The sequence below is a fragment of the Scyliorhinus torazame genome, chromosome 18 (assembly GCF_047496885.1).
Source record: "Scyliorhinus torazame isolate Kashiwa2021f chromosome 18, sScyTor2.1, whole genome shotgun sequence".
NCBI lineage: Eukaryota > Metazoa > Chordata > Chondrichthyes > Carcharhiniformes > Scyliorhinidae > Scyliorhinus > Scyliorhinus torazame.
In genome coordinates, this window is record NC_092724.1 from 161,823,215 (window position 1) to 161,849,402 (window position 26,188).

The following is a 26,188-nucleotide window of genomic DNA, read 5'->3' on the forward strand; positions in this document are numbered from 1 at the left end:
CCCAGGTGGGACAGGAGATGTGCTGGTGGAATTTTGGCAGTACACTCTTGAGGTTGGCCTTGTTGAAGTCCCTGTCCACGATGAACAAGGCCTCTGTGTGTTCTGTTTCGTAGTTGTTTATAACTGTGTACAGTTCATCCAGCGCCGCCTTCACTTTTGCCTGGGCTTGGATGTAGACTGCTGTGATGATGGCTGAAGTGAACTCGCGTGGAAGATAGTATGGACGACACTTCATGGTCAGGTATTCCAGGTCCAGAAGCAGTGGGAGTATGCTGGGATTTTGCTGTTCTAACACTGGTAATTTCACAGAATAACCCATCAGTCCCTTTCTCTCCAACCTTCTGATTAATCTCAGATACAGATACAGCTCATTGAATTTCAACTTCCTTCCCCCTGTCTTTTTAGATTCTTCCTGTTTAACTTGTGAACTTATCATTACACAACCTGGAAACAATCCAGGATGTTCTTTCTGTAAAATCTCTGTTGAATGCATCTCAACAGGTTGCACTACTTAGTAGATATTGTCAATATCTGTGACCTATAAATTGCAAGGTCAATTTCTCCATTACCCTAACAATGACTTTTCCTGTTTTCAAAATTGCTACACAACGGGATAGGTTTGGCTTCTCTGTGAATTCCTCTAATTAATACTCTTTCCTGCAATAACGCTTCTGGACAACAGATAGCACTATCCTATAACATCAAGGACTGACTAGCCCCCATGTCCCTTAAAATCTTAACAACAATTCCTTTTTCCTTTTTTAAAAATAAATTTAAAGTACAATTATTTTTTTTCCAATTAAGGGGCCAATCCACCTAATCTACATATCTTTGGGTTGTGGGGGTGAAACCTACACAGACACCGACCGGAAGAGTGTGCAAACTCCACACGGACAATGACACCGGGCCGGGATCCGAATCCAGATCCTCGGCGCCACGGGCAGCAGGGCTAACCACTGTGTCGTGTGCCACTCCCTCCTATTCTTTCCTGCACGCATGGGTATACTTTCCCTCTGCATATAAAATCTTTGACCATCTCTGTTACCTGCCTTTCAGAATTTCTTTGGGTATACTATGAACACATTCCCATTTCTCTAGCACTAATCCTTCCTTTTCACTTGTGCAAAACCTATTGGTGTGTCCTGGACCAAGTCTGAGCCCGCAGTGACTCTTAGTCACGTAACTCTTCTGAGTCTCTTACTGAAATAAATTTTACATTCAACTTCCAACAATTTGACCTTGTGTGTTCAGTCTTATTTCGATGATAACATATTGCCTTCTTATCTTCAGATTTATTTCCCACTTTTCCATCGCTAGTGAACTGGCATCCTTCCTTGTTACTAATATTTTTACCGCCACTAGGTTTCCTACATCTCCAATTTTCCTGCTAATTTCATATGATCTTTTCTTGACAACGTTGTTATGGGCGAGGTGTTTTCAGAACCCCAAAATGTATCATGGAGTTCAACCAACATCCCCCTTTAATGTATTTGTTGCTTTTCCTAGCACACGGCTTGTTCCCTAGGTATGGGATTACAATTATGGCCACGTGGGTTTTTAAACACAAAACACTGTTTATTCCATGAACTCAACATCTTAAATAAACATTGGATCTCTTAACACCCCTTACTTCAAAGATAACTCCGAAAATATTGCAACAGTAAATAATTCCTCAAAATGTTCCTTCAAACTTCGAAGAGACTTAACACCTTTAAACAGAATCACACCAGGTTAAAGGCTTTACTGTTATTAGTTTAAATCACCCTAATGATCCAGAGATAGTCTTTCATGGCAGAGATCCAGCTCATTGCAAACACAGACACTCCCAAGCTCTTTCAAACTGCAAAACTGCAGCTCTCTGGAAACACACAGACACACCAGCTCTTTTTCAAAACTGAAAACTAAAAACTGCCAAAATGGCTGATCTGACCTCCGCTCCACCCACTCTCTGACATTTCTTAAAGGTACATTGCTTAAACATCCATGTCTTAAAGGTACTCTCATATGACAACATTGTGTGAATATAATATGTCAGCTAAAATAGCAGCTTCCCTGATCTTTTTATTTTGTGTCTCATCTGAATGTGTCTTTGTTCACTGCAAAGCTGTCTCTAAATTCTTCCAAAATCATTACTACTCTTGAGTTTTCAAAAGTCTCGTCTAATTTTCATCCCACGGGACTTCTTTTTCTCTTGCAAACCCGACAAAAGTTTGGTTAGACCTGTTTCTTATAGTTCTAACCTTCAACTGATAAGCTTCAGGGACAAGTTCATAAAGCATTAATAATTGCCTCCCTAACTATCTCAATCTGCAAACTGATTCTCTGATAAGCTTGCATTCATTGCTGTACCTAACAAAACACTTTAACATGAAAACCCCAAGGATATCTTGGCCATTTCAATTTCACAGCTATCTTTTCAAATGAGGTGAAATATCTTTCAACTCCATCCTCTGAATTTAGCTACCGGCCTCAAATTCTTAGTAAAAATAAAATTCCTCAAAGGAATCAAAGTAACCATCTGAATTACTCTCTCCTTTCTTAAGTTTCACTTTAGGCGGTTCACACAGCTTTCTCTCTCTGAAGCTCTCTTATCTCTTTCTCCATCCCTATACTCAATAGCTAGCTTTTCTCTTCAAGATCAAGCTTTTACATTTTTAAGTCTTGCCATCTATTTTTTTTTCTCTGTCCTGCTGCTCATGTTCTTTACTGTCATAATGTTAAAATTTTGGAATTCCCTCCCTCACAAGGCCATATGGTCTGCATTATTCCAAAAATGCAGTTCACTACCAATTTCTGAAGGACATTTGGAGATTGGCAATAAATGCTGGCTTTGGAGTGACATCTCATGGACAAATGAATGAAAGAAGTTGTAAAAAGAACAAACTCTTGTTGGTTTGATTTAATTAATCTTTATTGTACCCTTACAATGAATATAACATTTATCTTATAATTGACTGTCCAAAGCCACCATTGATATTAGAACATTAATATAAAAACAAAATACTGCCATTGCTAATATTACAATTGTGGAATAAATACAAAACAAAAGTGCTGGAAAAGCTCAGCAAGTCTGGCAGAATGTGGGGAGAAAGGGTTAACAATTCAAGTCCAATGTTACTTCTTCAGCACTTTGCCTTTATTACAATTGTAGCTGTGCCAATATCTTGTACAAATTAAAAACCTTTATTTGCTTTTATGTGCCCCTGTGAATTATACCCTAAATCACACTTCCTTTTATTACCTCCGCACTAATTTTAAACTCATGTATAGAAAGATTCCTGTTCCTGGCTGTACGATTTCACTTCTTTCACTATAAGCCATTCATTTTGTAAATATGGGGCCATATTTATTCTGGTAAATACTTGAAGATGCAGCTGGTACAGGGCATTCAATGTCATTTTTATTGAATAAATGGGTGGAACTGGATTTATGATTTATAATTTATGGTTTCAACAAGCGTGACAAAATCCAATAATCAGTTACTGTCTCCAATTACTTTAATAGCTGTTAATTTACTTACCATTAAGTTCTGAAGGAACTAGATAATATGAACAATATTCTTTGTATTTAATAAGCATTGTGGAACAACGGAGTGGAATTGCAGATTAGTAACTTAACTGTTCTGCTAAGTCTCAGTTGTGCTGATTTCCCTCTCACAGTTTTCTTGTACTCTTTCAGGTATGCCACCACCTGTTCCCCGTCCAGGAGGGCCATCAATGACCCAGTCACAGCCAGTGGTTGCACCTGGTCTACCCAATAGAGCACCACTACCTGGACCTGGTCCACAACCTCCTATTTCAAAGCCACTCTTCCCCAGTGCTGGCCAAGTAAGTGCTTGCTGACATGTATTATCAGTGTTAGAAAGTCCTTTTGACCTACGTAATATCTGAATGCAACAATTGTTTCCTGGTGTGTGAATAACATTAATCGTTATCTGGTCATAATTCATTACAGTTGATACTTAGACTAGGGATGCATTTATTCAGGGTAAGTTGTAAAATGTTTATAGGAAATTTAAATTCCCCTAGGTTTTAATGCATTGAATGTCTGACAGTCACCCTTTTAGTGCAGCGTACTGGCAGCTGTTGAGGATTTTCACTGTCTGCTCTTTTTATGCTTCAGATGGGGACTCGTGTTTCAAGCACAACTACAACCTCCACTACAGCTTCATCAAATTCGGCAAATCTCTCAACTTCCTCTAAACCTCTGTTTCCTAGTGCAGCACAAGTACGCAGGCAGTCACCATCTGTTCTGGTGTTAGACTAATTCACAGTGCTTCACCTGCCAGAATAATTCTTGAGCATGCTATAAACTAGCTTTAGAGGCTTTTGGAGTGTGTATGGGCTGTGTAATGCTAAATCTGGTGTAGTGTGCTGTACTACTTTGTAGAGTTAGCAATTTTATATTTAAAATAAAAAGCAATCACCAAGAAACACCCAGCAGCTTTTTACATCTGATGCAGAGTCTGCTGAAGGTTTGCCAGTTTAAATTGAGACAGATTTTTTTTTAATTTCACACCTTTTTTTAAAAATCCTCCTGACGCTTTTGAGGATACTTAATTTGAATTGTCAGAATTGAAACTTGTAAACCTGCAACTTTTAGAATAGAGTGTTATTTGGAAAATTAAACTGCTTTGCTTGAGGCTTCATTTTGATTGAAATTTTTTGGATTTGCAATTAATCTAACTTTTGCGGTGTTGATTCAACAGAGCCAGCAGTCTGTCTCCGGACCTGTGGGTACAGATTTTAAACCCCTCAACAGTACGCCAGCCACTACTGCAGAACCTCCAAAACCCACATTCCCAGCATACACGCAGTCAGCAGCTACTGCCACCAGCACGTCGAACAGTTCAGCAGCTAAGCCACCCATCCCTGTAACCAGTAAGCCTGCTACTCTAACCACAACTAGTGCAACTAGTAAGTTGATCCATCCAGATGAGGATATATCACTGGTAAGTGTATGGGCTTTTCTCTAATCATTTAATTAAAATCCTTCTGTCTTAACTGGATATAACTTCTGTGCCATGCTAATAGAAAATTCAGTAGCGTATTTTTATTAAAAGTTAGTTTTCTTTGAAAGGGAAATAATGTATTGGTGCAATTTATTTTCCTCTTCCCCCCTTAGGAGGAAAGGAGAGCTCAATTTCCAAAGTATCAGCGCAATATCCCCCGGCAAGGCCAGGCACCTATGGGGCCACCACCAGTTGGGCCAATGGGTGGCATGATGCCACCACAACAAGGAATGCCACTTCAGCAACCAGCAATGAGGCCTCCCATGCCACCTCCAGGTTAGGAACATCTTTCTGTAGGTTTAGCAATCATGGTTTATTTATATTTGCTACTATTCAGAGGCCCAAGAAGTACTCCGTATGACTTGAGGCCCGTGCATACAACTTCTGTTAGCTAACCACTGATTTTGATAAGCTGTATACGATAAAGGGTTCATTGTGTGGCAGGAGTAAATGCAGTGGAAAACCAGTGGAAATATACAGGTTTATAAACAAAATTGAATTAATGGTGTCTAGTTTGAAATCCTAATAGTGCAGAGATCAAAGAATGAAACAGCACAAAGATCATCTATCCATTTTGCTGGTGCGGTCCTTTGGTAGAGCCCCACCCCCTCTTTCCACAAAGAGTTGTACATTTTTCCATGTCAAGCAAGTATTTAGCCAAATCTTTTTGAACGTCCGTATTGAATCATTGTTCACGACCATTTTGAACGTCAATATTGAATCACTGTTCACTACCATTTTACGGCAGTGCATTCCAGATCACAACCAGCTGTATATCAAAAAAATTGTTTCATGACATTTCTGGTTCTTTTGCCAGTAACCATCAAATTCATGTCCCCTGGTTACCCACCCTTCTGTCACTCGAAACAGCATTTACTGTATCAAAACCCTTCACCACTAGCCTATGCTCATTGGCATTTAGAAGTATAAGAGATGATTTTGTTGGAACACAAGATTCTGAGGGGACTTGATAGCGTAGGTGCAGAGAGCATGTTTCCAGCTGGTGGCGAGATCTAGAACGAGGGGGCACAATTTCAAAACCAGAGGTTTCCATGAGATTCGGCAATGATAATGCCATTGAATGTCATGGGGTGATGGTTAGATCCTCTCTCTTGTAGGAAATGGGCATTGCCTGGCATTTGTGTGGCGTGAATGCAACTTGCCGCTTGACAGCCCAAGCCTGGATATTGACCAGGTCTTGCTGCATTTGGACACGGGCTGCTTCATTATCTGAGCAATCATGAATGGTGCTGAACATTATGCAGTCACCTGCAAACATTTTCACTTCTGACTTTATGATGGAAGGAAGGCCATTGATGAAGCAGCAGAAGATGGTTGGGCCTAGGAGACTACCCTGAGGATCTCCTGTAGTGATGTCCTGGAGCTGAGATGACCTGGGACTTGTGTTGTTTGACCTTCAACTACCACAACCATCTTGCGTTGTGCCATGTATGACTCCAACCAGCGGAGGGTTTCCTCCCCGATTCCCATTGTCTCCTGGATGCCATACTCTCAAATGCTGCCTTGACGTCAAGGGCAGTCACTCTCACCTCACCTCTGGCATTCAGTTCTTTCATCCATATTTGAACCAAGGCTGTAATGAGGTCAGAAATACTAGGACACACTACCAATCAGTCAAAAAGTGGTGTTAAGCTCATATAAATTTACTTTTGCCCTGTTTTAAAATTTGTCGTACTTACTTGACCGTTCACTAGTGTTTGTACTTACAAGCCCTATTTTCTTTACTTTCAGGTCAGTTTGGTGGCCCTCCACAGGCGATGCCAGGTTACCACCCTGGTGGCATGCCTCCCTATGGACAGGGACCTCCAATGGTGCCCCCTTACCAGGGTGGACCCCCTCGGCCGCCAATGGGAATGTCAGGAATGAGGCCTCCAGTAATGTCACAAGGGGGCCGCTACTGAAGTTGGTGTACCTACGTTAATAGGTTTGGAGATTCAACCTTTTCTCAACTTGCTGTTAACTAGACAAGCTTCAGTGAATATAAGTGACTTTAACATTTTTTAAGAAAAACCTGGTAAACCTCTTCCTGCCTGCTAATGATGACCACAAACACTTGCAAAACCCGAGGACCTGCTGTTTGTTTTACCTCAATAGTGGGGAAAAGAAAAGCATACTCTTGAAAAGCAAAATCTTGATGCGTTTCCTTTTGCTCTTTCCCCAGCGTTTTCCCTTCCCTCTCCTCCTGTACCCTTTCCCCCTCCTCCCGCGCGCATCCCCCTCCCTCTCCTGCGCCCTTTTCCCCCTCCCTCCCTCCCGCGCCATTTCCCCCTCCCTCTCCTCCCGTGCACTTTCCCCCTCCCTCCCACCCTCCTGCGCCATTTCCCCCTCCCTCTCCTCCCGCGCCCTTCCCCTCCCACACCCTTTCCCCCTCCCTCCTGCGCCCCTCCCTCTCCACCCCCACCCTTTTTCCCCCGTCCCTCTCCTCACATGCGCTTCCCTCTCCGCGCTCTCCTCTCCCTCCCCCCCCCCCCCCCCCCCCCCCCCATGTAATTGCAATTCATGTTGTATAGCTTCTTTTCTCATGTTTCATCTAGGTTTTTAGAAGTGAAGTATAATAAATATGGTCCATTTATATATAAAAATATTGAAGGCGCTGGAGTTTCATGAACGTACAGTACCACCTTTAAAGGCAAGTTCTGTAAATTAAAATTTGCTTTTGTATTAAAAACAAAAGTGAGGCCTTCGCAGCACTTTAGGTGCTGTTGGACTTTACTGTCCCCAACATTGTTTGGTGAGGGCTTCTGGTGCAATTGCTTGTTGCAGCACCATATACCTGTTAAGTTGAGTTTTGATTATGTAACTGTTTAACGTACCCCGTATCCAGGGTACAAAAAAACATTTTGAACCTAAATAGGTCGTACCTGATTTCTTAATTTCTGTACTGTTGTAAAGCTCATTGTAATAAAACTTGATGGAAACATTAATGTTGCTTTATTCATGACCAGCTGTGGATCACTGCCTCAAGGTTTGTACCACTGCATGTTGCTGTGATTCAATGCAAAAATAAAAGTAAAAGCATTGGAGGGGGATTTTATTGGTTATGCTTTCGGAATGAACCAACATTGTATATATCTGTGTATATCTCTGCATGCTTTATATTGGACCAGTATATACTAAATTATTCATATTTGTGGGGAAACTAGGTCAGTAAAGCAACAAAAAGAGAGTATATTTAAAACCTTTCTGGAAAGATCGTGGCGTGAATGCATGGTTTATGGATGTAGAAATTGACCACCCTAACGTTTTGCTAAAATTGGAATTTATTTCTTCCTTCCTGTAGCCCTGCCATGGGACAGGCTGAGGCTGAATGTTATTGCCCTCTCAGTCTGAGGCAAGTCAGATTTCATTTTATTCCTTTCCAGGGGCTTTCACAGCTTATTATGGCTGTTGGATTTCTCTGTCCCCAAACTTGTAGCAAGTTTGGTGAAGGCCCTTTTTTATAAAATCTATTATTAGTAACAACTGTATTGTATTGTGATTGTATTTGACTTTGGAGCGAAGTGCTATTTGCTGGATATGGGAGCCTAATGCTTGCAGAGATTAGATTGCTATTTACTGCTACCATGTACCTAAACTTTAAATATTTGTGGTTATTTTTCCCTTTTTAAACCGTTTTCTATAGTCCACAGATGGAGAAACAGGTGGGGTCATATGCTTATCTAGAGATTATGCACATTCAGATTTGTGCCTAGCTTTTAAAATTTTTATTTCCTTGTATCTGGCAAGTGGGACATTGCTTGGGTTGCACTGACCTCTGAACTCCGAGGTCAGACTGTTGTTAAATGTCGTAACCTACACTATGTATAAAAACTTGGAGGCGAGGTTTAACCATAGTGAGCTTGTTGCTTGAATTGAATTGGTTTTAAATATCCAACCCAGCCAATGAAATAGAACTGAAATTGAAACCTGTCCCTAACAATCACTGCAAATTTTGCTTCCTAAAATGCTCCAAGAATAATTATTAGGTGACCATTGAGATTCTGTCCTGATCACAGAAACATGCATCTGCAGCCAATGCGTAGTTCTGTTTTTTTGTGCTCAATAAATGATAGAAACTTTTTTGTGCTCAATAAATGATGGGCGACAACCATTATTGCTGCTATACTGTTAGTTGAATTGCTCATTGCATTTTGCAGCAGAGTATTTTTTTAAGGGGGGACCACTTATCTACATGGCATCTCAGACAGATTCAGGTTATCATTTGCGTGTGATTGATTGTGTGGGGCATTTAATGTTCAACATCTCTAGGTAGGGACTTCAGAACCAGGAGACAATTCAAATTACTACCAAGCTGGCTGAAAGTGGATTTTGAAATACATCACGTGCAGGGCAATAAGAACATTGAGGGCGCCTCCTTCCCCCACCACCCCATCTGGAAAGTTGCTCATGCAGAGTCAATTAAGTTGTTTAAAAGAAAGATACTTGAGCACTGACTATTACAGAATAAGAGTAGGAGTTTACATTTAAAACTCCTGTGCTACTTGGGTGTCAGAAATGTCAGGACAGGCCTAATGTACACTTCCATGTACATTTAATTAAGCTGACTTTTCCTGTGTACCTTTGTTGCGGAATTTTGTCCTGATCAGCATCGGAAGACGCTTCATTCCATTTTGCTTCTTGCACATGCAGAAGATGCACCAGTCAACTTTAGACAAGCAAATCTTAATTGAGCAGCAGAAACCCTGCTGTCCACTCAAATTTGGGCTGATGTGTTTCTGGAAAAGATATAACTTATGAGATCTACTTGATCAATGGTAATATTGATATAGGATCTTACAGCACAAAAGGGGACCATTTGACTCTAGCTCAATTTAGTCATCCGCCCATTTCTCCCCACCCCCATAACCCTGCGCATTGATTCTCAAAGTATATGTACAATTGCATATAGCCACACTCTCAGGTAATTAATGCATTCCAGATTGCCAGAACCTTCTGAAATAATTTTCCCTCTTTTGCCAATTATTTGAAATCTGTGACCTTTGGTTGCCAACCCATTTGTCAAAGGAAACAGTTTCTTGCTACTTTATCAAAACACTTCATTTTTGAATGCCTCTATTGGGGCTCTCCTTAACCCTCTTTGTTTCAAGGAGAACAATCCCAACTTCCCTCATCCCTCCACATAACTGAAGTCTCTCACTATGTATCACCAAGTGGTGGCAGAATGGCAGGAATATGCCAATGGAGGCCTAACTAGTGATTTGTAAAGCATGACTTATTTATTCTTGTAAAACCAAGTATCTTGTGAAATTTCTTAAATGGTTTCATAAGCTTGCCCTTCAAGGAATTGTGCACCCTCCCCAACCAAGTAATCCTGTTTAGATTATACTACCTCTGTGTTCTTTCTTATAATGTGGAGATGCTGGCGTTGGACTGGGGTGGGCACAGTAAGAAGTCTTACAAACTAGGTTAAAGTCCAACAGGTTTGTTTTGAATCACTGGCTTTCAGAGCACAGCTCCTTCATCTTCCTTATAAGTTCATAAGATATAGGAGCAGAATTTGGTCATTGAGTCTGCTCTGCCATTCGACAATGGCTGATCCCATTCTGGCCTCGACTCCACCGTCTTGCCCATTCTCCATAATCCCTCAATCCATTACCAATTAAAAATCAGTCTTGCTCCTCAAATTTACTCACGGTCCCAGCATCCACCGCACACTGGGGTAGCAAATTCCACAGACTCGCAACCCTCTGGAGAATTAGTTTCTCCTCAACTCTGTTTTCAATTTGCTACCTCTTATCCTAAGACTATGACCTCTCGTTCTAGATGCCCCACAAGAAGAAGCATCCGCTCCACATCTACTTCATCCATACCGTTTATCACCTTGTATACCTCAATTAGATCTCCCCTCATTCTTCTAAACTCAAGAAATTATAGGCCTAAACTGTTCAATCTCTTCATATGACAAACCCCTCCTCTCTGGAATCTCCTTTGAACTGCCTCCAATGTCACTACATCTTTCCTAAAATAAGGAGATATACTTTCTCCCAAAGTATATCACTTCACACATCTCTGTATTTAAGTTACATTTGGTATATGTGCCTATTTCACTTGGGATGTTCTCCTGAAGTCTGCTGCTACCCTGCCTACTATTTAGTAAATTGTTTTGTATTATATGCACATTTCAAAACTGTTCCCAAAGGTCAACGCCAGATCATTTATACACAACATGAAAAAAGTTGTTTGAACACAGACTGCTGGGAGACCCCACTATATATCTCTAATCCATTTGAATCTCCTATCCAATAATGCATCCACTTTACCACTTGCTCTTTAATGTTATATGCTTCTTTTCTAAACCAGTTCACGAGGTACTTTTTGAATGACCATGTGTATGTCATCTGCTCTATTTACATCAGCCTTCTGGTACTTCATTAAAGAAATGAAATGAAAATTGCTTATTGTCACAAGTAGGCTTCAAAAATGAAGTTACTGTGAAAAGCCTCTAGTCGCCACATTCCGGTGCCTGTTCGGGGAGGCTGGTACGGGAATTGAACCATGTTGCTGGCCTGCCGTGGTCTGCTTTCAAAGCCAGCGATTTAGCCCAGTGTGCTAAACTCACAAGATATGCTGTAATAAATCTGCTATCTTTGTTTATCCTGGTCAAACCCCTCATAATCTTTTACACCTCAATCTATTTCTCTCCCCACCCCGGGCCTTCTCTGCTCTAAAGAAAAGAATTCAAGCCTATCAAGTCTCTCAGCTCAGATGCTCCATCCCAGACAACATCCTGGTGAATCCCTATTGTACCCCTCCAATGCAATCACTTCTCTCCTATAGTGAGGTGACCAGAACTGCACATTACTCCAGTTGTGGTCTAACCAACGTTCTGTACAGCTCTAACATAACCTCCCTGCTCTTGTATTCTATGCCATGACTGATAAAGGCAAGTGTCCCATATGCCTTAACCACTCCCTTGTCCTGTTCCTTCTTCCAAAGTGTATCACCTCACACTTACCAGAGTTCAATACCATCTGCCACTTCTCTGCCCGTCTGACCAACCCATCTATGTCATCCTGTAACCTACAGGACCCTGTTCACTGTTAACCACCCGACCAGTCTCTCTGTCATCTGCAAACGTACTTATCATACCTCCCATGTTCTTGTCTATATCATTTATCCCTGTGGTACGCCACTGGACACCGGCCTCCAGTTACTCAAACGCCTTCTGTCACCACCCTTTGTGTCCTAATACTAAGCCAGCTCAGATCCACCTCTGTACCCAATTATCATTTTCCAATTAAGGGGCAATTTATTGCGGCCAATTCACCTAACCTGCACATCTTTGGGTTGTGGGGGGGGGGGGGGGGGAGAGAAAACCATTACACGGGGAGAATGTGCAAACTCCACAGACAGTGGCCCAGGGCTGGGATCGAACCTGGATCCTCCGTGCTGTAGGCAGCAGTGCTAACCACTGTGCCACCATCCCACCCATACTCCGATCCATCTTGCCAAGTTTCCTTGAATTCCATGTGCTCCGACCTTCTTAGTCAACCTTCTTAGTCAGTCTCCCATGTGGGACTTTGTCAAAAGCTTTGCTAAAATCTATATAAACTACATCAACTGCACTTCCTTCATCCACGCAGTCACTTTATCAAAAAGTTTATATCAGATTTGTTAGGCATAGCCTCCCTCTGATAAAGCCATGCTGACTATCCCTAATCAACCCATGCCTTTCCAAGTGCATATTAAGTGTCTGCTTCAGAATTCTCACCCAATAGTTTCCATACCACTGACGTGAGACTCACCGATCAGTCTGGACCAGATGACTTAACTTGAAGTGATACCAATCTGCAAGTGATACCAACCTGTTCATCACCTTTTTATGTTTATCTATCCTGAATTTCTATCTTCCCCAAACCATGTTACTGCAACGTTAACTTCATCCTCTTTGGCAGACTACCAGGTGTTCATCTGGATCCACTGTCATCCTTTCTGCCTCCAAGAATTCTTTTGTTCGCGATCTACTTCATCATTCCTTTAACTGTCCTGTTCCTTTTATGGTTATAAAAAGATTTTGGGTTTCCCTTTTGTTACCTGCTAATCTTTTTTTCATAGTTTCTTTGCTCTTGTATCCTTTTTCCAGCTTCTCCGTGTTCTGCCCATGGCAAAGTTGTAATGAGCTTCTGTCCTTGATTAATTAAAAGCAGCTGAAGAGTCAATAGACTTGTGGTCCCATCATACAACCCACTGCCTGGGGGGGCAGGGTAGGTAATTGGAAACCTGCCAGTGAATGAGCATCTCACTTTGTCTGGAATCTTCCATTGTGTTCTGAGTCCTAAGAGGAAGCAGGATCCAGTAAACAATTAGTTGGAATAATATGACCTGGATGAGTCAGTCATCTGATTGGGGTGACGTATATTGCTTTTAAAAGTTAGCTTCCACGAAGTCCATAACTGAGTGATATAGGCTACAGGTTTGAAGCTGCCTTCTCCTGTGGACAAATGTCTGCTGGGACTTTCAGAGAGGTGTTGTTACACTTAGCCTCAGTACTACTTGGGGGGGGGGGGGGGGGAAGAGAGAGAGGAAAGAGAGAGAAATAATGGAGAGGTGATGTCATGCACAGTGAAATAAACTGCCAATACTTGCTGTCCATTTTTGTGTGAAGAATAACCTCTTGGACTAGATACTGGAAGTCTGCTGGAGCCCATGAAGTTACCCTAGCATGGCAAGGCATCATCTGGAGAGAAGGTTCACATTATCTATAGACATCACTAAATTTTGATCGCTTTGTGTGAGCATGTTTTGCGAAAGTAAGCTTTGGTATGCCTCTTTCCAGTGAGCATGCACCATTTTATCTTTGAAACTAATGGAAAAAGCTCGGTTCTTGAAATGTTGAGCTTTAAAACCCTCAATCTAATTGCAATGGTAAACTTCTGACTAAAATATACAGTTTCTGTATTTAGATTTCAAAACTGCATTGCTCCCATTCGTGTCCAAGAACAGTCAACTGGTCTTCGTAATGAAGGAGCTGCGAAGCATAGATTAAGCTACTTTGCTAAATCTGGGTAGGGGGTTGGAATTTGGACTTCTCCAGTTATTGGTTGGGAATGAAATGCAAAGGTGAATTCTTGCTCTGTTTTGCAGCTTTGGGAGTGTGTGGATATTTTCTCTTGCAGCTCCATTAGCAACACAGGATTTTACTTCTGAGGGAACAGCCTGTGTCCAACATTGGAGGAAATGTATAAAAGGGCGAGATCAATTTTATTGTATAGCGTCAGGATATAAACACATTGAGATTGGAATACAATGTTCCTTTTTCTGTAAATAAGGGACCTCTTGGCTAATGGCACAAACTTGGGGTTTACAGGATTCAGTTAATTCATTTAGTGCTTTTTAACTGATCCTGATTCCGGTATTTTCTGCGTCACATTTTGGGCCGTTTACAATATTTCACTTAATAGATTAGTTCCAGATTATTAACCACATTTATCTTTTTGTTTTGAGGGTTTTCCACTTGGCCCTTTTAACCGTTGGTTTAAAGCCAGTGGTAAAACAGTAGACCAGAATTTGGTGCGACCATGTTAATGTTTGTACTAAATCAGCACTGAATGGAAAATGTAACCCTCTAATTTGCAATGTTGCAAACTGGTTTTATTTATTGGTGATTTCCATTCAGATGATTGGGTTCTCAAATGTTCAGCATATTTTAATATGGAAGTTCCCTGCACCCAAAACTGAGATTTTCTTCAACATAATTTTTGTTTCAGTTAACTATAACAGCAGCGTTCCGTCACTTGCTTTTTAACGTGTAGGAAAGGAAATGCCAAGAGCTCTGGCAGTACAGGTTAGTTTAATCTGTAAGTATCTGTTGTCTCTAAACAGTGTGAATATTAGTGGTGGAGTTTTCCTTAAAAAAAAACACATTGAGAACTAATGTCTATAACAGTTTTCAAAAAAGAACAAGTTTCTAGCGATCGACAGTAAAACCTTTATTAAGTGATTTCCCCACATGGCTGCAGAAATTTTTCTGCGACATAAGTCAGTAAGAATTGGAAAAAAAACAGAAAACTTTATGGCTAAATGTTACTTTTGTTTGGCCGTTCTTATGCAATTACTATTTACTTCCAACTTTTTAAAAATAAATTTAGAATACCCAATCAATTTTTTCCAATTAAGGGGCAATTTAGTGTGGCCAATCCACCTAGCCTGCACATTTTTAGGTTGTGGGGGTGAAACCCACGCAGACACGGGGAGAATGTGCAAACTCCACACGGACAGTGACCCAGAGCTGGGATCGAACCTGGTACCTCGGCGCTGGTGCCACCATGCTGCCCTTATTTACTTCTAACTTGATGTCATCTAGTGTGATAAAGGATCATAACAAATGTTAACTGAAAATTACATGGCTCTTCAGAAGACTTGATGTGTAAATGCACTGAGCAGGGCACTGAACAATGCACACACACCTGCTGAATTTGTTGATCTTGATTGGAGTTCCTTGGACTCAAAGAGGAAATATGAATGGGGTTCCTAGCCCTGATTATTGAGGAAGCCTTTCTGTGCGGTTTTCAGGTGTGGACAGGAATCTGGCTTGACTGCAAAGTCTTCCACATCCAAATAGTCAACTAATGGCCATTGACTAACCCCGCACCCAAGAAACTAACCTGCAAAAGTTGGTGCCTTTCAGGAAGATGGGGGCAAAAGGAAAGACTGAGACAAAATAAAATTAATAAGTTCCATGGTTTTTTGTTGAGCTTTTCTTTGCTGGCCCATCTTTGCACCCCCTTCCCTGCTGCACAAAGCACAAACCAATCTACGTTTATATCAGAGCGAGAAAAGCACTTTCTACTGGGTCTCTTACTCTAAATTTGTAGTTTTTGGAAAGGTGTGCATTTTACTGTTGTACTAATAGAGCTGATGTCAAGAAATCCTCAAATACGAGCATCTATGTTGTGAACTTCATAGTGAAACAGACTGGAGCACTGCTACATCCGCATGATCCTGGAAAAATGTTAGTACTTTAGTAGCAGAAACACCAACCTTTATTGTTCTATACAGTCACTGATGAACCAAACCAGGCCGTAGTTCTGGTGATTACCCAGGAATTGTTTTACAAAGGCCCACACAGCAGTATGATTTTTAGTTAGTGCCTTAAACTTGTCAGCTATTTTGTCATAGGTTTTTGAAACTTTTGCCACACTTTTATGTTGCAGAGGGGATACCATAACTTTGGCATGGAGTTTTATGTTGTAGAATTTTAAATGCATTTTTACTTCTAGCAAAATGTTTGAAAATGGAGGTGGTGTCTTGTCTATTTTTATATAAATTTCCTTCTACGGCCTTTTGACTGTGAACACTCCTGTGTCTTAATCTGAGTTCTGTGCATTCACACAAAAACAGGCTGGAAGGATTCGGGTTGATGAACATTTGGCTAATAGTTTACAGCCTTTTTCTTTTTGAAGTGTAACATTTAATACCGGTTTTACTGTCGGCTGAATAGAATCTACTGATCACATCCAGTTGACACAATCTGAATTTGTGTTTTTAATCTTATCAAAAAACGTACTGATTGCCAAGCAATTTTGATAAATTCTTGGGGTTTTGTAAATGTTTAAAGGTCTTGGAATACACAGAGTTGAAATGGGTGTGCTACCCCAACATCTCCATGTCACAATGTCAAACTTAAATCAAAGTTGTGTTATGGAACCATTGCATGCTTGGGTGTGAGAGGTGCAATTGGATTTTTCTTTCCTCTAACCTTGATAGGAACATCCTTTCTTTGTTATCAATGTTCCCCTTTAATTGATATCTGAATTATTGTGACAAGTGGGGGGAGGGGGGGGAAAGACGGAAGAATCCAAGCACCGTTGAATTCACGTGCCCCTGAAGAAAAGTAATTCCTAATGGAGAACCGATGCCTTATGAAGCCATTTAGCAAATGATTTGAAAAGGATATCTTCAATCAATGAATATCTTCAAAGGTCAGATCAGCGTTTGCCTCATTAATATGGTGCGTACCAGAATAACTTTCAGAAAATGGACCAAATTTATTGCATTCCATGTTGAAACGAGAAATTTGGGCTCTGCAATCACTATTGTCTAGTTTTTGTTTTTTTTCCCCCAGTTCCTCTGGTCTGCTCAGTTGGTTTACCAGAAATCTCCAGGGCACTAAAACGTGATCAAAACAAATCAAAGTTGTGTATACGATGTCTCCACTGGGTTCGGTTGGTGCTAACTTTTAAGTAGTTGACTTTTTACGGCTGCCTTAATGTGCTGTGTGAAACTTCGAAATCATTTCACCCTGATTTGAGCCCAGCAGTAATTACAAAATGACAACCATTTGCAGCGCTTCATTCATGGCCATCAGAATAATTTTATCATTTGACTCAAGATCTCAATTTAAAGCTTCCCCATCTGAAGGAGCTAAGATTGGGTACGGTTTCCTTGTCTGCTCTTGCTCTATAGTAAGTATGAGCAAATTGATGGGAAATGGAGATACATCTTTATATGAGAATAAAAAAGCCTGGTGGTTTTGAAGGTATGCATTCTCCCTTACTGAGGGGGAGTGATGGGCTCTTGCTTGGCAAGTGCTCATTGTGACTCAGCCAAAATCAGATGATCACTGGGAGTCACGTGCAAACCTATGTCCCATCACTGCAATATATTGGAGTATTCAAACTTTAACTCAAAGTGGTGAGTAACACTGCTATGGACTGTTGGTTGTAATTGCCTGATCTGAACAAAAATCGATAAATGAAATACATTTGGCTATGTTGTACGATGAACATTTGAAGAGACAATTGATAACTGTCACATCTGTTATTTGGCTGTACTGAAGAAAATGTTTCCCTTAAGTGAGCAGAATTATAAGGACCTAATGAAGATCTGACATAAGGGCACTGGTATTAATCCAAGGTTAGCTGTAAACGATGGAGTGTTGGGGTTCATGTATAATACTTAGAACAAAATTTTCATTAATTTACATGCCCCCCATAGCTGTTGATGGATTAGATCTTGAATATTCTGGTTTGGAATTTTTCCACCAGTGAGGCATATCACCAGATTTAAAAATCTTTTCTCAAACCTCAAGGCCCATGAAATTCAAACAGGACAAATCTACATATGAACTAAGTGCCAATATGTCTAAGTTACTTGGGACAAGGGCCAGATTGTCAGAGCCCAGGATCTTCATGTGGCCCACAGGCTGTAGTTTGGATACCCCTGTTAAGGAGCTTGCCTGACCTCTGCATTTGAATAATCTCCTCAAACATCTTCAGATCTTAGGTTGCACATGTCCGTCTGCAATCTTCTGTTTACATATTAAACAGTCAACCAGCTGGATGCAAGGTCATTGCCAGCACCAAGGTTTACAAGAAAATTATTTGCTTCTTTTCTCTTGCAGTTAATCGTTGTTGAAAAACTTTTAAGGTTTGGAAAATGCTTTTTATTTGAAATAAAGTTCTTGATTTTTGTCTGGTGTTCCTTGTCCAACATTATTTTTTCTTAAGACTGAGTTGTGTTTTAACTAAACTGAATTCAAACTTCTGGGACTGATGCCATGGCATATTTTTCTAAAGCCCTCCACTCCGTCCCCATTGAAAACCTTAACCAATTGTTTTGAACACTGGCAAATGTGTCCATTATAACAGGGCTTGCAACCAATTAGTATCTTTCTTTAAAAATATTTTTATTCCAAAAATCTTCAGATTATCGCATACAAAACATTCCAATATAAAACAATCAATTTGTTCCTTTTAAGAAAAATAACCCCCCACCCCACCCACCAAAGTTGTTGGCCACGAATAAGTCTTTAATGAAAGTGATGAATGGCTTCCAGCTGGAATAGAACCCTTCCTCCGAACCTCTAATGCCATACTTAATCTTTTCTAATCTCAAACTCTGCCAAGTCCCCCAACCATGCCCAAGGCCTTGGGTGGCTCCAACCACGCAGGACTCATCTCTGGCCTATTTGAGAGGTGAGGGCCAGGACATCAACGTTCGTGCCCTCCAGGAGCAGCGCTGGTGAGCCCAAAGTCCCAAAGATCAGCATCCATGGACATTGGCCCCAGCCTGACCCCCACGACCTGCGACCTAGTCTCAACAAAGGGGACCCAGAACTCAACCGACTTAGAGGTCAGGACCAGAACATGTGTGAATGGTTACCCGGCCCCCTCAAACGACGCTCACACCTGTCCTCCACAAATCTCTGAACTTCTCGATCCCCTCCCTCTTCCATATCTAATGCATTGCATCCATCCCGGACAGCACAAACCTTTGCTCACAAATTGGTGATAGTACTGACATTGGCCCAATTTAAACTGCTCCCTAAATTTGTTCCGAATTCTTTGGAGACGCTGCCACTACGACCAGACTAGCAGAGAACCTGGCTGGAGAGAACGGAAGAGTGGCCATAACCAATGCTCTTAGACTCAAACCTACACAGGAGGCCTTCTCCAGCCTCCCCCACCTCAGCCCCAGCTCCTCCATCCACCCTCAATTTCCCGATGTTCGCTGCCCAGTAATGAACATCAGATTTGGTAGCGCCATCCTCCCAATTGCCGTCCTCTCTGCAGGAAGGCTGAGAGTCCTTGGGAGTCTTACCTGCCCAGACAGAAGTCGAGATTGACTTAACGAGAAAGATTTGGGGAGGAAGATCGGGAGACAATTGGAACACAAATAAGAACTTTGGCAGAATGTTCATTTTGACCGTCTGCACTCTCCCACCAAAGACAAAAGGAGGGCATCTCCCCTCATATCCCCTCCACCAGAGTGGCCAGCTTCAATTTATGCAGCAAGAGGACAACAGGACCATATTTTAAAGTCTTATGTTGGCCGACAACTGTCGGTCCTTGACAAACATTATCTGGTCCTCTGAGATCACCTCCAGCAAACACCCGTCCAGACGAGTCGCCAGCACCTTGCCATTGACATTCAACAATGATATAGGTTTGTAAGACCCCCACTCCATGGGATCCTTGGCCTTCTTTGGTTGGCACAGGCATTGATCTCTTTGATCCCAATGTGGCTAGCAGCACTCACTGAGACAATCATTAAACATCACCAATAAGTGTGCCAACAAGGCAGCAAACTAAAATTCCACTGTGAAACCATCCGGTGCCTCCCCTCCTCAGTGGCGCATTCAATCCCTCCCTCTTCTCTACCACTACCGTAAATCCAACCCATTCAAAAACTGCTCCATCCCCGGAAGATTTGTGCAGCACCTGGTAGAAAGCCTCGAGTGTCCCATTAATCTAATATGGAGCAGTAACCAGCCGCGGGCCCCCCCTCCCCCTGTCCTTAACATGGCTATCTCCCATGCTGCTGCCTCAACTGGTGAGCCGAGCCAATATCCATCTGGCTTTCTCACCATACTCACAAAATGCCCCTCGCAAGCGACACCGTTAGCTCACCGCCTTCCCCTGTCAATTACAGCTGGAACTCCATCCGTAGCCTCTTTCCGCAAACAACTCTGCCACTGGGGCCATGGAGTATTGCCAGTCCAACTCCAAAATGGAGTCGACCAACCTCTGCTTCCGCCCTCCCAACCTTATCCTTGTGGACAAAATTATTTTCCTCCTGACCACCGCCTTCAACGCTTCCCAGAATGTGGAAGGCAAAACCTCTACATTCTTGTAAAAACCTACATAGTTCCTGATGGCCGATGCTACCCTTCGATAAAACACCCTTATCGGCAAGGAGCGTTGTATCCAACCTGCACGGGGGGCGTTGGGGTCAGCTGACCCCCGGCCGTATAGCCACATAATGTGGGCGTGGTCCGGTATTACAATTGCCAAGTATACAGCTCCCATCACCCTGGAATTAACGATTTCCCCACCACAAAAAAATCTATTGGGGTATAGGCCTGGTGCACATGCGAGAAGATGGAAAACTCCCCCTCCCTCGGATATCTAAAGCCCCCCCCCCAGTGATCAATTGAAGCGAATCTAGCCCTGAAATGGCCGGCAATATCTTAACGTCCACGTCCCAATTATGTTAACTAAAACCATCAGAGTGCCTACCAACACCCCACTCGCGTATCGCCTCCCAGGATCTGTCAAAATACTGGCTGCAGAGGTCCCAGGTTCGATCCCGGCTCTGGGTCACTTGTCAGTGTGGAGTTTACACGTTATCCCCGTGTCTGCGTGGGTCTCATCCCCCCAACCCAAAGATGTGCAGGCTAGGTGGATTAGCCATGCCAACTTGCCCCTTAATTAGAAAAAATGAATTGGGTACTCTAAATACATTAAAGAAAAAAAATACTGGCTGCTGTAAAGGCCAGCCTCCTTGTACTCCCATCAAAATCCAAGTGGAACACCTGCCCCACCCATCCCTTCCTTAGCCTTGTCTGATCCCTAACCGTCAAATGTGTCTCCTGCACATCCACCTTCAAACTCTTCAAATGGGCAAACACCAGGGACCGTTTTTAACACCCTCACATTCTAAGTAGCTATCCTTATATAAAAATAAATTTAGAGTACCCAATTCATTCTTCCCAATTTTGGGGGGGCAATTTAGCGTGGCCAATCCACCTTCCCTGCACATCTTTGCGTGTGGGGCCGAAACCAAGGGGGGAAATGTGCAAACTCCACACGGACATTGACTCGGAGCCAGGATCGAACCTGTGACCTCAGCGCCGTGAGGAAGCAATGCTAACCACCGTGCTGCCCGCACGTAGCCATCCTAACTGGGGGTCTCTGGAACCCCCCCCCACTGGAATTAGCCATACTCCACCCCTGAGGAGATCCAACAGGGCCTCAATCTACCCTGATTCCAGGCCCACCCAAAGGGGCCACCATTACTATCCTTCCCTCACTTGCCCCTGAACCTCCCCCTTCGAACTTCAAGTAACCAACCCACACAGCTTCAAAAATCACCCTTCCCTACTCCAAACGAAGAAACCCAGCCAACCTAGACTTGTTACCTAATCCCTCAAACAAGGCCACCCCCCCCCCTTTCCCCGGTCACCAGCCGCAGCCTTCTTCCCCCACTTCGCTTCAGTTAACCCACTGCTGGCAGGGTGCCCCACACTTGGAGAACAAGAAAAGAACCAAAAGCCCCCTCTTCCCAATTCCTCAGCAAATATAGTATATTCTGGGAAGAAAGAACCCGCACCCCCTTTCAATGAAACAACCTATACCAAGCAACCTCATACTACCATGGGAAGGAAAAAAAACAATAGCAACACCACAGAAAAAGGCGAGAAACATTAACGTGAACATGTAAAATTCAAAACATCTGACAGCCACAATCAGATCTCCCAGTCCACTTTTCCTCCGTCATTTGCCGCCTCTGGTATATTAAAATAATGGTCTCTAACCTTGAATGTGACCCACAACCCAGCTGGGTACACCACTCCGAACTGCACCTTGCTCTTGTAGAGCACCACCTTAGCCTTGTTGAACCCATCTCGTCGTTTTGCCAGTTCTGCTCAATGTCTTGGTAAATTTGGATGGGCCCTCCCATCTACTCTCGCGTGGCCTTCACCCATTTTAAACTCAGCTGTGTCCAGATATCTATGGAGGTGCGGACTATGATTGCCCGCAGTGGATCCTCAGGTCTGGGCTTCTGTCGCAACGACCAGTGGGCCTGGACCACTCTGGAGTGTTCGCAAAGATCCCCTCCCCCACCAACATCCCGAACATCTTCGGCAAGTGCTCTGTGCGTTCGTACCGGCAACCTGGGGGTTTCAGCCCCACAACCCAAAGATGTGCAGTTCTGGTGCCTGGACCAGTTCTGGTCATCCACCTTGGCCTTCAATATGTTTTGGGCCTCTGCCAACAGTGCCACTTCTGCCTCCAAAGAGACAATCCAGCCACTGTGGTCTGTTGGCACCTCCTCCACCTCCCAAATTGACTTGCCCTGCGATTCCAACCGCTGCTCCACCCTATCCAAAGTCATGCGAATGGGTGCCACCTCCATCTCAATCGCTTTGGACAGGTCCTCCAACATCACCAGTCTTTGCTTCTGCAATCCCCCTTGCAAGGAATTCCACTAACTTGTCCGTTGACGTCATGGAGGGCTCTGCCATTTTCTCATCCACTCTGCCACAAGGGACTTCTGAGTCTGATTAGGGGCCTTTATTCGACCTCTGGTGTAGTATCCTGGAGACATCCCACACCGGAGGAGAAACCAACAAACTTAAATTAGTCCACCTTTCTTCCCAAACCTACGCCTGTTCACCAGGCAAAAAGGGCCAAAAGCAAAGGTGACCGCTCACCTCATAGCCGCCGCCAGGAGTCCCGATCATCAATATCAATTGTATTTACCCATCTTAATTTTGTTAAATAGATTTCACAGTTGGCCCCACTTCCTCTCATTACTGTTCAGCCTCATTGCTGTGGAAGATCTTAACCCTTAAGTCGCATCAATTCTTTTGTATATTTCTGTACACCTTGATCTCTTGTGACAATACACGTAAGCAGTCAGAGGCAAATGCGATCCTTTTACAAGTGGTATAGTTTGAGCTGGGCATGCGATAAAATGTTGTGGCAATGTTTCATTTTGCAAGCAACTGGTAAAAATGTCATCCTATAATTGCACCTTCCTACCAAAGAAGCATGCTCAGCTGAATGCAGGTGTAATTATTGTAGCAAGTTTGCAGTGGATAGAATAATTTACAATGAAGATTGATGGAAATTATGTAGATCGTAGAGATAACTCGAGGTTATTCATCCCATCAAGCCTAGGCCAATGCTTTGAAATAGTTTTCCTGTTAGTCCAGCACACCCACTGTTTGCCCATGGCCCTGTTTTCTTTTTCTCCTCTAGGTTTTTATCCAATTCCTTTTTGAAATTTAATGTTGAATTTGCTTCTAATCTTGCGATTTACATTTAAGATTGCATCTCGATTTATTAAAACCAATCCTCATGCCGCCTCTGGTTCTCTTTGTCAAACACCTTAAATCTGTGTTCTTTGGTTACCAATCCCTCTGCTGGAAACACTTTTGCCTTTATTTACTGATCTTTGAACAGCTCAATTCTCCTTTAGACCTTCCGTGATCACGAACAGATGCCCCAGCATCTTTTTTTTTTTTTTTTAAAGTATTGAATTAATTTTTTCCAATTAAGGGGCAATTTAGCATGGCCAATCCACCTAGCCTGCACATCTTTGGGTTGTGGGGGCGAAACCCACACAAACACAGGGAGAATGTGCCAACTTCACACAACCGTGACCCAGAGCCAGGATCAAACCTGGGACCTCGGTGCTGTGAGGCAGGGCTAACCCATTGTGCTGCCCAAGCCCCAGCATTTCTAGCCTCTGTACATAATCTGTAGTCTGGTACCATTCTAGTAAATACATGTTGGATGTAAAAAGCAATTTTAATAGCAGTCTATAAAATGCATTGGTTTGAAAGCATCTCAATTTCTGTAGTGACCCATCCAGCAATTTCAAGAACTTCCAACAATCCCTCCTCCGAAGTTGACTAAGTGCTTAAGATCACTTTCCTCGGCAGCACGGTAGCATAGTGGTTAGCATTGTTGCTTCACAGCTCCAGGGTCCCAGGTTTGATTCCTGGCTTGGGTCACTGTGTGGAGTCTGCACGTTCTCCCCGTGTCTGCCTGGGGTTCCTCCGGGTGCTTCGGTTTCCTCCCACGAGTCTCGAAAGACGTGCTGTTAGGTAATTTGGACATTCTGAATTCTCCCTCAGTGTACCCGAACAGGCGCCAGTATGTGGCGACGAGGGGATTTTCACAGTAACTTCATTGCAGTGTTAATGTAAGCCTACTTGTGACAATAAAGATTACTATCTTATCTTAGTTGGGTTCAATGGCCTATTTCAGTGCTCTAGTCTAGAATATCATTCTTTGGTAACTTTATTGACTTGTTTAAAACCAATTTCTGACCATATTTGATTTTTTTTTTTCATGATCCAAGCACCATTTTAATTAGATCTTGGTTTTCCAAAGAAAGAGCCTTTTTTTAAAAAAATGTTTTTATTGAAGTATCTTTTACATGTTTACACTATACAAGCAGTAAGGGTAACTGTGCAAGATGACAATGTACATATCAATCCCCCCCCCCCTCACTCGCTGTTTAAGGGTCCTTTACAAGTGGGCAGTGCCCCACACTTTGTTGTTGGGCCTCTTTCCTCCCCCACCCCCCTGTTTTCAGCCTTCCCTTGGGGGTTTATTTTTTTGCGTTCTTGTTCAAGGCTCTTTGGCCTCGGTGTCGTTTGTTTTCTGACCTCCCCCTTTTCCCGGTGACCTTCTCTTTCCCCCCCCCCCTCCTCATTTCCTCTTTGCTCCCAGTGGTCATGTGTCCCGTTGGCTTCCGTGCTTCCCCCTCTCCCCCGTTCTATTGCATGTCTGCTTCAGACAGATCTTGGAACAAGTTGGTGCATGGCTTCCACGCTTTGTGGAAGCACTTGTCCGACCCTCGGGTGGTGTACTTGCTGCAAAGCCCACCCTATTTCCGTCCCTACCCCTTCTTCCCATTTTTCCCGAGTTTCGGCCAGTTGGGAGCGCCTCCTTTCTAACAATCGTCCATACAGGTCCCCACAGTTTCCCCTCCCCATTCTGTCCACACCCAGTAACTCCTCTAGCATTGTGCTTTTCAGGGTTCATGGGTATGTAGTTGTATCCTTGCGGATACATTTTTTGACCTGTAGATGTCGGAGTTTGTTCCCATTTGGTGTGTCCAGTCTCTGTCAGCTCCTAGGTTGCTAGTCTGTCACCCTGCAGGGTAAAAGACCCTAACCGTCGGTGTCCCCCCGTCATGCCTCCACCTCTTGAAGGTGGCGTCTAGCATGGCTGGTGCAAACTTATGGTTGCCGCAGATGGGGGCCATGACTCGTCCAGCCTCACCCATTCCATGTTTGGGTCCTTTACCCATCCCTTCGCTCTTTCCACTGTAGCTGCCCAGTGGTAGTATTGCAAGTTCAGGAGGGCCGCCTTGAGGATGAAGATCGGTGTGGACCTGAATAGGAAGAGGAACCTGGACAGTACATTCATCTTGATCGTCTGCACCCTCTCCGCCAGGGCAAGCAGGAGTGCATCCCACCTCTGAAGGTCCTTTTTTACTTCCTCCGCCAGACTGGTCAGATTCCGCTTGTCGATCCGTGTCCAGTCGTGGGCAATCTGGATCCCAGTGGATTTCCAGGTAGCGGAATTTGTTTCAGGCTATTTTAAGTGGTAGGCCCTCCAGCTCTGCCCCTGTCCCATCCCCTCGGGTTCACCGGGAAAACGTTGCTTTTGCCCTGATTCAAAGTGTCTTGAG

At 43.1% G+C, this 26,188-nt stretch overlaps 1 protein-coding gene across 4 annotated transcripts in view; it reads left to right on the top strand.

Moving 5' to 3' along the window:
* Nucleotides 1-7,956, top strand: part of LOC140395701 (BUB3-interacting and GLEBS motif-containing protein ZNF207-like) — a 46,124-nt gene extending 38,168 nt beyond the window's left edge. For 2 of the 4 annotated variants that reach the window (XM_072483786.1, XM_072483789.1), the window contains 5 exons: nt 3,679-3,827; nt 4,123-4,227; nt 4,709-4,951; nt 5,125-5,287; nt 6,764-7,956. In XM_072483786.1, the coding sequence (XP_072339887.1) occupies nt 3,679-3,827; nt 4,123-4,227; nt 4,709-4,951; nt 5,125-5,287; nt 6,764-6,933 (830 nt within the window). In that variant the 3' untranslated portion in view covers nt 6,934-7,956. The remainder of the gene's footprint in view (nt 1-3,678; nt 3,828-4,122; nt 4,228-4,708; nt 4,952-5,124; nt 5,288-6,763) is intronic. The other 2 variants (XM_072483787.1, XM_072483790.1) reach the window with 1 other exon arrangement.
* Nucleotides 7,957-26,188: the final 18,232 nt, after the last annotated feature.